Raw genomic sequence first — 13,428 nt, 5'->3', positions numbered from 1 at the left:
GCTGGATTTTTAACGCCAGTGGCCTTAAATCAAACTAAAGCTATGATGGATAACTCTTAAGTTTAAATGTGACACAGTGGAAGATGCAATATGGAGATGGAAGAGTCTCTGTGAATTACTCCAAATACTACAGGGCATATTCAGGCTGATGGAACCTCTGTTTTCTAACTGAAAGCAACTTACTCTTTCAGGGCACATAAATTAACTTTCTGGACAGAGACATCTCAGGTAACATTTTCAAAAGCACATGAACAATTTTAAGTACCTTCTTAGAGTTTATGGTTGAGGTTGGGGTAAGGGTCTATTTGCTCTGGATTCTTTGTACAAAGCATCCTGCTCCTTTTAGTATCTTACTAGAGTATGTATGCACCAACTGTTTGCTGTTTTCTTGCCACAGAAATGTCTACACTTCTGTATGACAGTCTATAGTGTTTCTAAGCACTTTGTAACAGACCCTTGCAAATTTTTTTTAAAATTATGTTTCTATTATGTTATTTTTATTATGTATTTATGTTAATTTACGGGGTTGGTCTCAGATATTATAGAATAGTGCCTACAGAGTTGCTAGAAAGAGCAGGTGACAGATTTGTAGAAATAGTGAGTAGTTTCTCTTTTTGACTAACATGAAAGTTCTTGGAGCAGGCAGGAAAGTGATTAGTTACCTGGTTTTAAAGAGAAGCATGAACATATTAGTTGACTAGTGTACAGCAGGCTTCTTCATCTGGGGGCAGGAGGCAGCTGGAAAGAGAGACTCCTGGTCCCCACAGTCCCAGTTTTCACAGGCTAGAGAAGGTCTTGACTTCTTGCAATACATTGCAGTAGAGAAAATATCATTCACTGAACTTTTGCTTCGGGTTCCCTAGAACCGTTTTGCAGCCCTATAATTCGGCTCCTGTAACCAGCCCCGCCATACGGGCTGTGCACACCCCACAACCACACCTGGAAGTGTAAAGCCCAGGATCGCTAGCAATTTACCAGCACTGCTGTGGCACTCTTAAGACACCAAGCAGAAAAATAAAACATGCCTACAGCAAGTTCTGCTGAACTGCCATTGTATACTGCTGGTAGGAACGGTGCTAGACAGGACACAGGGCTGATTTCCTGGTGGGGTGGCTAAGGGGTTACAGGCTTTCCTTAGCACTTGGTGGTGCCCTCCTCTAACCTTTGGGCCACCCAACCTCATTCATGTCCAATCTAAATTGCATGGTGGTCAGTTTGTAAAGTATATTAAGTGAAGCGGACTCCAGTGATGCACCGTCACATGGCATAGTCATTCCTCACATTCCACTTCAAGCTACTCATAAAGCCAGCTGCTCATTTCAGTGTGCAGAGCCTGTGTTACTACAAACAGCTCTAAACGCACAGTTCATTCCCAGAGGGATTTAAAAAGAATAAACTTATCACATTCTTGGAAAAAAAAAAAAGAAGACAAGACAGCCTGGATAAAATTTACACGGACAATTTCTATCTGTGATTCATTTTAAATTGAAGACTTACGGGCAATGTTAAAATATTTGCATTCAAGTCTTTTTATGCATGTCCTCCATGACCCCTACTTCGAAATCTTTTTTTAATATTTTATAGGGCTGAATTTTCCAAGGGAATGTAAAATACCAGATTACCAAAGTCATCACATTTCCCAGAAACTTGCTGATTTCAATGAAGCCCCAGAGGAAAGTAGGCAGCTTTTGAAACAACTTTGCCTTTGTGTTAGGTTTCTGCCTAATAACCTGTCGGCTTGGTGACTGGGTTGGCCCTTGGAAACCCACCTGGCAGGCTGACAAGGAGTCGAGAGCCTGAAAACCTGAGATCCCTTTGACAGCATCTTGGTCACCTGAGCTTCCCGAGCTTCCTAGGGCTAAGCCCTGAATCACTTTGGCATAAAAATTCCCTGAGCCTTTTTCAGAGGCAGCCCAAGAGTCTTGGTCATCCCAATCCCCTTCTCCACAGGCTGCCCTTTACCTGGTGAACTGCCAGGTATCCTCTGAGTAGGTGAGAAAAACTCTTGAGAAACATATGGAGATGGCCAAAGTGATATGTCATGTCACCCTTTCTGAAAGGGCACTTTTGGATTCCCTGACCTGTATGAAATTTAGAAACCTGACCTGTCATTTTAATCAAGATGAAAAAGTATTTGGAAACATTGGCACTACCTAGAGAGGGGAAGATCAGTGCTTTGGCCAGCTGAAATAGTACATGCAAATTGGAGACATGAAACAGAAAGAAACAGTTGTTTTTCAACACTTTGTTTTGAAAAGAATCCTTGAAAGCAAATATTCCCTTCGTTTGCACCAGAGACCAACCTTGGTGACCTCTGTGTGTTTAAGCATGTACAAGAGAGGGAAGAACCAGGCCTCCGGTGAATTTAAGTAATAGCACCCTGGCTCTGGGCTGATGGATTTGCTGAGTAGATCCGTCAGGGGCTGCTGTCCCCCTTCGTGTTAGTTACGGACAACTGGTTGATCCATCCGTCAGGCTGGCCTGGGTTACCTATGGGACATGCACGGGCTCCCGTCCACCTGTCAGCACAGGTGTCACCCCAGGCAGGAACACAAACAAACCAAGCTTAGAGCAGTGGCAACAAGTGAACCGTGCAGAGCAGGGACAGAGGTGTATCCTGTTGACTCCTCATCTTCCCTCACCTTCCTGGCACAATGGGAAACTTCAGGAGATGTGAGGAGGGGGCTCCAGGGGGAGTGTATAGTTGCACCTCTACCATCAAATGAAGTGGTGGAAGATGCTCAAGTTTCCTGGCCCTGGCCTCTAGTACCAAGAGAGAACTCCTGGCCCAAGTGTTAGAGTCAGCACTCACAAATCCCCTCCAGGATCCGTACTCAATCATCGGTATAGCCCAGTCCAAGCTGTGGTCATTTAGGGAAAAAGGCATTCTTATGGATGCATCCAAACATTGGGGTCATTTGAGTATCTTCTGAATTGGCAGGTTACACTGATGAAATTGGCTTAAGCAAAGCCAAGGAAAATGGCTGCTCTCATTTATCCCTCCCTTCAGAGCACTCTGAGTACAAATTTGAGTACTAAGGAAAGAAGTTTCTATGTGTATTTTCTCCTTCTTACTATTGTACTAGAAAGAGCTCAAATGTCTGCTGAGGCACTAGCATCTGTCTCTTATCATGTGTAGCTTTTCTTGATTATTTCTAGAGAGGCAGACTAAACATGCAGCTCTGACATAATGCAGCATCACATTTTTATTTCTGGTTTGCTCAAAAGCCTGAACCAGCTGAACTAAGTCTCTAAAAAGGACTATATTTATGACCTCAATCCAGGCTAATGGGAGGGCTTGGATTATTGATGCCTGAAAGGAAACAAACTATTATAGATTTCTGCCAATATCCTGACACTCTAACGACAGGGTAAGTTTTTTTGGTACCAACCACTGCTATCACCAATCTATGTATTGGCATCTGATTCCGTTAGTCTTATAAAAGGCTTTTATGGTGGATTTGGACACTCACCTACGTTTTTGCAACTCTTGGGGGAGCTGTAAAAATCAAATCCCATTCAGAGACCATTGTTAAAAATTCTCAAAGCAAGCTTGGTGAGAAAACACCACTTTCCTATTTACCAGCATGATGTATGTCACTTCCCATCCTAAGCAATGTGGAATGGTTTTCTGCTCTGCTCAATAGCCACTACTTTCCTGTCTTTTGAAGCTGTGTTCAAAGTTTATAAGCTATGGAATCTTATAAGATGAAGACTGTCATGTAATAATAAAATTGCTGTTGTTAGCACATTAGTCCCAACAGACAAGTGCAAAGGAAATAAAGGCTCTGGTTTGACAAGACAACAGTAAATGTCTCCACAAACAGCAAACAGAGCTCATAGAAATCCTCCTCCTCTGGCTGCTTCTTTGACTGGAGGATATTTGGGCCCCCTAGTTTAAGTAGTATGTGGAACTGCTGGAGCAAGTCCAGCGGAGAGCTACCAAGATGATGAAGGGACTGGAATATCTCCCTTATGAAGAAAGGCTGAGAGACCCGGCTTTTTCAGCCTGGAGAAGACTGAGGGGGGATTTCATAAATACCTATAAATATCTGAAAGGAGGGTGTCAGGATGATGGGACTAGGCTATTTTCAATAGTGCCCAATGACAGGACAAGGGGCAATGGGCACAAGCTGGCACACAGGAAGTTCCACCTCAATATGAGAAAAAAACTTCTTTCCTGTGAGGGTGCCAGAGCAGGGGCACAGGCTGCCCAGGGAGGCTGTGGAGTCTCCTTCCCTGGAGAAAATCAAAACCCGCCTGGATGGGGTCCTGTGCCCCCTGCTCTGGGTGTGCCTGCTCAAGCAGGGGGGTTGGACGAGATGATCTCCAGAGGTCCCTTCCAACCCCTCCCTACCACTCTGTGATTCTGTGATATTCTTGTATTTTCAGGCACTGGCAATGTCTTTTCTGTGGCACAGGAATGGCAGACCCAACCCATTTCTATTGCAAAGAGATCATCACACGACAGCTAAGCCAGGGACTTTCCATAAGCCTTGCTTAGGAGCTCATGAGTGTAGCAGTGTCATTTCCCAAGGGGCCCATGGAAGAAATGATCCTTTCCTATTTCCCATACCCCTAATGGGATACAACCTGCTCTTTACGTGCTAAAGCAGCAAAACCTGATGCCTCCTGTCTCAGCACAGCTGATCTGCTTAGCCTCCTCTCTTTCCTCTCTGCCTGCTTTATGGAAAGGGCTGTTGTTCAGGCCTCATCTATTCCTGTACTTAGACACAATGTTCTTATTCCCCCAAACATGTCTGCCGCAGCACTACCCTTTTCTTGCAAGGACAGGCTAGCATACATGACACAAATAAGCACATTTTTCAAGTGAATGCAATTTAGTATTCCAGATCCTCTTTTCAGGGCAAATGAAGATCAAGGACCCCAAAGCTCATGGAAACACCGCTTAGGTTTTAAGTCTTTAGGTCTTAAGCTCCAACATCACCTAGAGTCTGCATCTAGAGAAGTATTTCCATTTGCAAAAGGAGATAGGCACATAAGTTATCCACTAAGTCCTCTAGCGCAGTTGCTCAACCATAGGTATCAGTGTCTTTTGAGGTGTCTTGGGTTATCTAAGATCACCACATAGGACTGTGGATATGACACATCTTAAGGCCTGTATCCCTCTGGACTGGTATGCGGAAGTCAGGAAGGCTGTTCTCATGCATCTCAACAGCAGAATCTATGTTTGGCCAAATTATTTGTTCCTTGAATACCTTTGGACCTCAGTTCCTTTAGAATTTTTACCTAGATTCACTTCAGCGGTTGGTGCATTTTCAAGAGTGAGGCCAGAAATGCACCGAGCCATGTAGCACCTAATTCTGAAGTTGTTGACCCTAACCATTCTGGTCACCTGAAAATCTAGTGTTGATAAAATAGGGTGACTAAAACAAGGAAAATAATGATTGCTGATGAGAAAGTTATGCTGTTTAAACTTCAAAAGCATGTACCAGATGAATCAGCCACTAACAGCTTGTGAATGAAAGGACAATGTCCTTTGCATCACTGGGCAGTTGGGGTTTTGGAGGCTTGTTATCTTGGCAAGTAGCATGAGCAAAATGCTACAGCCTGTGTTCCAGAAAAAAAAAGTGTCACTTTTATTGAAAATGAGAGTGATCTACTCATTTGCATAATATGACATGACTGTATTGTAGACAGAGCTGTCATAAGTGGTTTTAGAGCCTGGGGTGTGCTCTTCTTACTGGTATCTGCTCGGCAGAGCCCCTGCTGTTGTTGTCCAGGTCACATTATAAGGAAAGGGTGACGGACTTTTAGTCTAAGAGGATGGAAGAAAGCCTCTGAGAAGGGTGTGGATAGGTGGGAAGGAGGGTGACATGGAGTGGTAGCACTTAGCCCCCAAGTTTTGTTCCTAAACCTCATGGCGTATGGAGGTGTTGGAGCACTGGTACTGGAGCACCAGTGCTGACAGTGCTCCAGTAGCCGGAAGAGTGCCGAGAGGTCAGCTGAGGCTGTGAGGGGTGTGAAAGAACACTGTGGCACGTTACAGCTGTGGCTTGCGGTCTTTTATTATAGCTCTTCAGCTTATTACATTGTAGTGGGGAGGATTTTGTGGTCCGTGGTGACATGCACAGTAGAAGTGCCAGGACCCTTCCAGATAGAGGCCTATTACATCGGTGCCTGCAACCCCGCCAGGCGCGGTTCTGTGACTTCTCTTGCTCCTTCTGCTCTCCCAGGGTAAATTTATTTGCGAGAGTGATCTCTCCAAAAGAAATACGATTACCCCAAATACCCGATGCCAGATTCTCATCCCTCTAGGGTTTCCACAAGACCTATTCTGTGACACCCCCCTCCCAAAAGTGAAGGAGTTCGCACAATTAGATTTTATGCCTTCCTATGGTGGTTTTGGGTTTCAGTGCCCACAGAAGGGAGAAGTGAACAAATGTGCTGCTCTGAGCTCCCTGTAGTAATTATAGCTGAATATAACAGGGTGGGACTAAATGACAATGCCTAAAGTAGATTAAATCTGGAACCTGCAGTAGTTAATCCATGTCAGCTGTGATTTCTTCACTAAGTAACTCTCTTTCACATGGTACTCTTAAGGGCCAAGTTCTCCTAAGTCATCACCAATCCTTCCTGCATTTACTCCATAAAATACAGATATTGGTCTAGTGGAAACACCACATCTGATGCAATAATGCAAAGACTTCTCTGAAATACTCTGGCTTGCATACTTAAAGATGTATTCAGACATGTGTTGCATAAATACAGACACAGGGGTTTCTTCAACCAGGGGCTATAAATTAGATTAACAAGAACTCAGCACCTTTAAGCTGATTTGAAATGTCATTATATTGTTCTCTGAATTAATTTCATGTCCGCATTTAAGTTGAACTGCTACACTTCTCAAAATTATAGCATGTCTGTAGATTTTCTTCAGTATACAAAGTTGTTGTTGTTAGAAGTAGTAAAGTATCCCCTACGTACAAGAAATTTCACCGGACAGTGCCTACAGACTAATTCTTCCAGCACAGCTGGCCATACAAAGTTTTGGTTCTGGAATAAAGGCTGTTTTAATGCCAGATATGTCACAGAACTCTTAGAATCTCATGAATCCACATCTTCATGAGCAAAACATTCTCTTGGAAAATGTTTTACTACCTCCTGTTTAAAGAGACTTACACTCTTTTTTTTTTTTTTTTTAATTTATTTTGAAAGGCTTTATCGAATCCATAGGAAGACATAAGCTTTAGTAGCATTAGTGCATCACTGTAAAAGAATTCTGTAACCCACTAGGAAAGCACAATATTCCCGTGTCGTGGCACAACGCGCTGCCTTTTTTATATCCTCTTCCTGGCATACTAAAAACAGCTCACCACGCGCGCAACGTAAAGCAACGTCAGAAGAGAGAAGAGTGGGCAAAACGCGGAGGCAGGGAGCCGGGCGGGAAGCGCTCGTTCCTGAATCCTCGGAAAGTACCTCGAGGGCAGACAGAAGGAAACCTCCCGCCCTGCGGGGCCGCTCATCGCAGAGGGCGGCCCGGGGCCTCCGGCCTCCCCCGGCCCGGCCTCCGGCCTCCCCCTGGCCGGCCTCCCCCGCCCGAGCCCCCGCCCCCGCCCCCGCCCCCGCCCCCGCCCGCCGAGCGGAGCGGCCGGCGCGGCACCGCGGCGCCCCCTGGCGGCCGGCACCGGCGCCGCGCCCCCGGGGAGGGGGGGCCGGAACCTTCCGGCAAAGGCGGTACCGCCCTGGGGGACGGCGCTGGTGCGTACGCGTAGGTACGTGAATAAATACGTGCGCTGATAGATACGTTGCGCTCTCAGTAAATTCGCAGACGACACCAAACTGGGCGGGAGTGTCGATCTGCTCGAGGGTAGGAAGGCTCTGCAGAGGGACCTGGACAGGCTGGATCGATGGGCCGAGGTCCATTGTGTGAGGTTTAGCAAGGCCAAGTGCCGGGTCCTGCGCTTGGGTCACAACAACCCCATGCAACCCTACAGGCTTGGGGAGGAGTGGCTGGAGAGCTGCCCAGCAGAGAAGGACTCGGGGGTGCTGGTTGACAGCCAGCCAAACATGAGCCAGCAGTGTGCTCACGTGGCCAAGGCGGCCAACGGCATCCTGGCTTGTATTAGGAAGAGTGTGGCCAGCAGGAGCAGGGAAGTGATCGTGCCCCTGTACTGGGCACTGGTGAGGCCGCACCTTGAATAATGTGTTCAGTTTTGGGCCCCTCACTACAAGAAGGACATTGAGGTGCTGGAGCATGTCCAGAGAAGGGCAACAAAGCTGGTGAAGGGTCTGGAGAACAAGTCTTAAGAGAGTGGCTGAGGGAGCTGGGGTTGTTTAGTGTGGAGAAGAGGAGGCTGTGGGGAGACCTTATCGCTCTCTACAACTACCTGAAAGGAGGTTGTTGTGAGGCGGGGGTTGGTCTCTTCTCCCAAGTAATGAGCGATAAGATGAAAGGAAATGGCTTCAAGCTGCACCAGGGGAGGTTTAGATTGGATATTAGGGAAAGTTTCTTTACTGAAAGAGTGGTCAGGCCCTGGAACAGGCTGCCCAGAGAGGTGGTGGAGTCACCATCCCTGGAGGTGTTCAAAAACTGTGTAGACGTGGCACTTCAGGGCGTGGTTTAGGAGGCAAGGTGGTGTTGGGTTGGTGGTTGGACTTGATGATCCTAGAGGTCTTTTCCAACCTTTATGATTCTATATATGCGTACAATGTTATGTCCTTAAACACAGAAGCATTTTCTAACAACAACATTCTTCACAGGGGAAATTGAAAATCTGGGAGACGATTTTCTTCAAAGTTCTATTACTACATTGTTTACTTCTTCAACAAGCTTCAGTTTTAATGCTGTTCTTGCCTTTTCTTCTTCTTCAAATGGAAAGTATTTCAGAGATGAACTTGTAAACATAACAGCCCATGTCATTCTTGCACTTTCTATTTCACAGCTACCCAAATGCTCAAATTTCCAATGCATTGCCACAACTTTTGGTGTCCAGTTCAATGTGCTGTTATGAAGTAGGCTTCAGCAAGTAGTACTAAGAAGGAAAAATATTCAAGAATGAGCCTCTGGGAAGAAGAGAGCAGGGATATGAACAGGAAGAGAGATGCACACAAGAATGCGGCTCCAGCTACACCCCAATGTTAGCAGATAACTGTGGGTAGAATCTTCCCTTGGGTCTAAACTGAACCAAGGACTGACTGGAAGTAACATTACAACATTTTATATGTTATATAAAAACTCCCACTTTTTAAAACTGTGGTGAAAGGAGCTAAAGAACCAGCAAAGATAACCCTTCTATGGTTTATTGCATCATCAGAACAGCACAGGTCTAGAGGGCAGATATTTTCACAAATGGCAACAGCACGGAGGTGATGGCATTAAACCTTGTATAACATTGCACAGAGGACTACAAACTAGTTATCCTCAGAGTAGAAGAGAATTAGGACTGAGTTTTAAGTACTTTCCAGAGGTGAGTTTTGCTTGTCCTTTATGACACCAGCCTGATTAAAACAGTGAAGCCATGCCTAGGTAAGTCTCTAGCTAGACAGAGGTAGGGTGTTCTTAGTATATTCACACACATACATATAAATACATACAGTCTGATCCATGACTGAAAGGGAAACCATTAAATGTCATTCCAGCATCCTTAAAGAATTGTGGTGAGGAAGTCACAGCTGAAGGATTTTGGCTAATCACCAAGTGAACCATGTCAAACACTGAATGTCTGGACAGTTTCCATTCCAATAACACTTCATCTTGGGCCAACTGTATTTACAAACCACTGGAATGAAATTCCATACAGTCGTTAACCATTAGGAAGAGACAGCAGTACAGCTGGGTAAGATGCACACTCACTTCTGCATGGACATCTCCCAGCTCTCCCAGTGGTGGTAGCTCTCACTGAGCCTCACACACCCATTCTGCAGGTCTCCCCTGCTCACCTCTGTGCATCCTAGATGGCATTGACAAATTCAGAGAGGGCACCTGCAGGTATGTGGGCGTATAGTGGGGTAATCTCTGACTGATTACCTAAAATTTGAGGAGCCATTTTACATTTCAAGCTGTACTGCATGTTTCAGAAACAACAGATGAGAAAGGCAGATGTTTGTCCCTGCTTGACTTACGTATCTAGACCTTCCCTTGCTCTCTAATCTCAGGCAGTGATGGTAAGGAATGGAAAAGCTGTAGAATAAGCCCATAGAGCTACACAACAAGAAGAGGATACAGCATATCCTCACATCTTAGTCTTAGTCCCTGCTTTCTGCCTTCTCTTCACCTGCTCTGAATCTCTCTGCCTTTATCTGTCCTACTCCTCCTTGGATGGTCATCTGTTCTCAGAACAAAGTTACTGCCTCTGCGCCTATTCCCCCACTGTGACCTAATCCCACAGAGCCCATCGAGGCACCAAAACCACTGAGATCTGGTTTTAAGTCTGGAATGGGCACAATTCCCTGCATTCAGCACCCTCAACAGCAACAGCTGTTGCCAGGTTTGTCTAACTCCCCCAGTACTGGTGCAAGAAAGCCTGGATTACCTCTGCTGATATGTAAAAGTAAAAAGCATTTTTGCTGTAACAAAGAGGAGTAGATTATTTTCAGTACTGTCACTACCAGGACATCATAAAACAGAGTCTGGCCAGATGCTTTTCAATACTTGTCCAGAAATTTCTCCATGTAAGCAGGCATACAGGTCAGTATGACATTGTACCATGAAAGTCTCCAGCAAGGTTGCTTTTGAAGACATTATTGGGATTCATCTAACCACAGGAGAATTTTGGCTGCATAGCTCAGTAGATGAACCTGTTCCACACAGAAAAAAATGTAATCTGTTTTAGGCTTGTGTGTACATGCAAGTTTGATTCCATGTCATACCTGCATTGGTTTGTAAAGCAAATAGAAGGAATAGAATAATAGAATCACAGAATGGTTTGGGTGTGAAAGGACCTTTGAAGATCACCTACTCCAACCCCCACCCCTGCCATGGGCAGGGACATCTTCCACTAGACCAAGTTGCTCAAAACCCCATCCAACCTGGCCTTGAACACTCCCAATGATGAGGCACCCACAACTTCTCTGGGCAACCTCTTCCAGTGCCTCACCACACTCAGTATAAAGAATTTCTTCCTTATGTCCAAGCATAAATGCATTATGCAATATCGTCTCCACAGCCAATACACAAAGTTTTAATGTTCCTAAGTGGATGGGAAGATTTATTGGAGAGGTCTGTAACAGTAACAAAATCCTCAACGTCTTACCTTCCTAAGTGTTTAAAGCAATAAAGTACTTGCATACCTGATTTTGTACCAATGGTCTAAAGCTTGACTTGAGACTTGGAACACCACTTTTTAGTCTGAAGAGGGTCACATACCTGTGCTGCAGCTGGCATTTTGTCGTGGGATTCATGTTGCAATACATGAATCCCCTGCTTGTGGGTGTGGTTGGAGTTAAGGGAGGGCAGAGGGATTTTTAAAAGTCGTAGATGCTGAACGTTGGCAGTAAAGGGGAGTAACATGATGGCTAATTTCCTCTCACCATATGCTCTGGGTCCCAGCCCAAGATAAATTTAGATCAGTCAATAGTTAATGCTACCTGGCTTCAGCCATAGATGTCCCCAAACCAGCTGTGTTTTGGTGGAGTCCATGGAGCTGCACCCCTGGCTGTGGGAGACAGGCTATGAGTGTGTGAGATATGTATACCAGTTCTAAAGCAGCGGGACTCCTCCAGGGAGTTCTCAGCTCTTTGCTTAGAGTCAGACTGATGGGAGGTGTTCGTCCAGTGGCTGAATTTAGAAGTTTGGTGGAGAGTTGGGCATTTCCAAACAGTAGTACTAGTGTCCAGCTTCTAACAGGAGGTGCTAATCCAGGGCTGATTTTACAGGCTATGGCAGAGGGAGTCAGAAATTGCAACAGCCTGAGCAAATCTTCTAATGTGCCATCATTTTTATTTCAGGGAAAAAAAATAGGGAGGAGAAAAGAAAAAAGTCCAACAAAGACGAAAGCAAGGAGACAAGACAAGAAAGCAAAGGGCGAGCAGCCCGAAGACAAAACCGAGAGCAGAGGGAAAACAACAGCAAAACGCAGCCGAAGAAAAGAAAAGTCCCAAATAAAGAACAGAACCTGGCACCCGTTGACACTGCACATTAACAGCTCACCGTGATTGTTTAAGTCTTATGATGCTGCTATCTCTACCAGATCGCCCTGACAGGTACTTCAACCGTTCAGGCCGCAAATGGACAATGCTACCAGTTATTATTAAACTTTAAACAACATTCCAAATACTTCCTATATTCTCCAAGCAACCATAGTTTATTAAAGAGATTGACATGAGCCAAGAAAAAAAAGTCTAAAAATGGAATACTTTAAAACTGTTATATTATATGCTTCCATGCATCTGTAAAAGGCAATTAAGAAATTTTGTATATATAAATAATAGGGTATAAAAATATAGCGATATAATAATGAATGACATTCAGATGAACAATGTTCTTTTTCTTTGTAAAATATTTTTCAAGTTATTGTTTAAGTATGAGGCAAGAGATATGTCTAAATCTAAGACGCAAATCGTATCCCTTCATATATTGTACATAAATATTAAGAGAAGGAGGAAAACGTTTCTGAAGAGCCAGTAGGAACCCAAGGTTTTATAACCTCTGGTGGAGGAGGATGGGATTGCCCTGTGGTTCCCTGGTCCGTGCTCCAGTCGCAGGTGAGAAACACTAGGGGTGAGGCAGCAGGGCTTCACAAGCCGAGAGGGAAGAAGCAGAAGCATCTGCAGCTTTGAAGACTGAATCCCTGAGGCAGAAGGCGATGGAGTGAGCTTGAATAGCGCTCTTATCTGTGGGACAACACAATGTTTTCTGGTCTAAACAGTGGTACAGTGTGTGCTGTTTTATGCTTTTTATACCTATGTGTAACTTAAGTCTACATTTCAAATCTTCTGGTGAATGACAAATCGTATTTGTAGGAGACAATGTTGAGTTAATAAAAGACAGAAATATAGAACATGTAAGTATGTGTTTTTCACAGTGATGGTGTCACCTTTTCTAGTGGGGGAGATGATAATTTCATAGCTTCGCAGACAGAAAAGGACACAACTTATATTCACAATGTGCATCTAGTGAAAGAGATGATAAATCTACTGAAGGATAGAAATTACAGACTAATGTCCACTTTTACTGATGTCCAATTCCTGTTCCAGTCCTTCTCTCTGACACAGCAGAGGTGAAAGTCTCCGCTGCTCAGGGGATGAACCAAACCCCTTGGTACCATTCTGGCTATATTAGTGGCTGGAGTGACCCATGACTGAAGCATGGGCGATGCTACACACTGACTCTCTACTCAGAAATGGATTTACCCTTTGCAGAAACACATTGAGGAACCAACATGATTCACAGTATGGGTTTCATTGCCGTGCTTCCCCCAAGGGCAGTTGTCACAGGGACAACAGCCTGCCCAGTGTGGTGCGTGG

General features: G+C 44.8%; 1 protein-coding gene across 1 annotated transcript in view; it reads left to right on the top strand.

The window, feature by feature from the left end:
- The window catches only part of RSPO3 (R-spondin 3), a 65,429-nt gene extending 52,467 nt beyond the window's left edge, over window positions 1-12,962 (top strand). Inside the window, exon 5 of the mRNA XM_064447344.1 lies at window positions 11,911-12,962. Coding sequence (XP_064303414.1) covers window positions 11,911-12,104 — 194 coding nt within the window. The 3' untranslated portion in view covers window positions 12,105-12,962. The remainder of the gene's footprint in view (window positions 1-11,910) is intronic.
- Window positions 12,963-13,428: the final 466 nt, after the last annotated feature.

This window comes from Phalacrocorax carbo, chromosome 3 (assembly GCF_963921805.1).
Source record: "Phalacrocorax carbo chromosome 3, bPhaCar2.1, whole genome shotgun sequence".
NCBI classification, from domain to species: Eukaryota; Metazoa; Chordata; class Aves; order Suliformes; family Phalacrocoracidae; genus Phalacrocorax; species Phalacrocorax carbo.
Note: the sequence above shows the minus strand (reverse complement) of the source record. Positions and strands in the feature narration are given on the sequence as shown.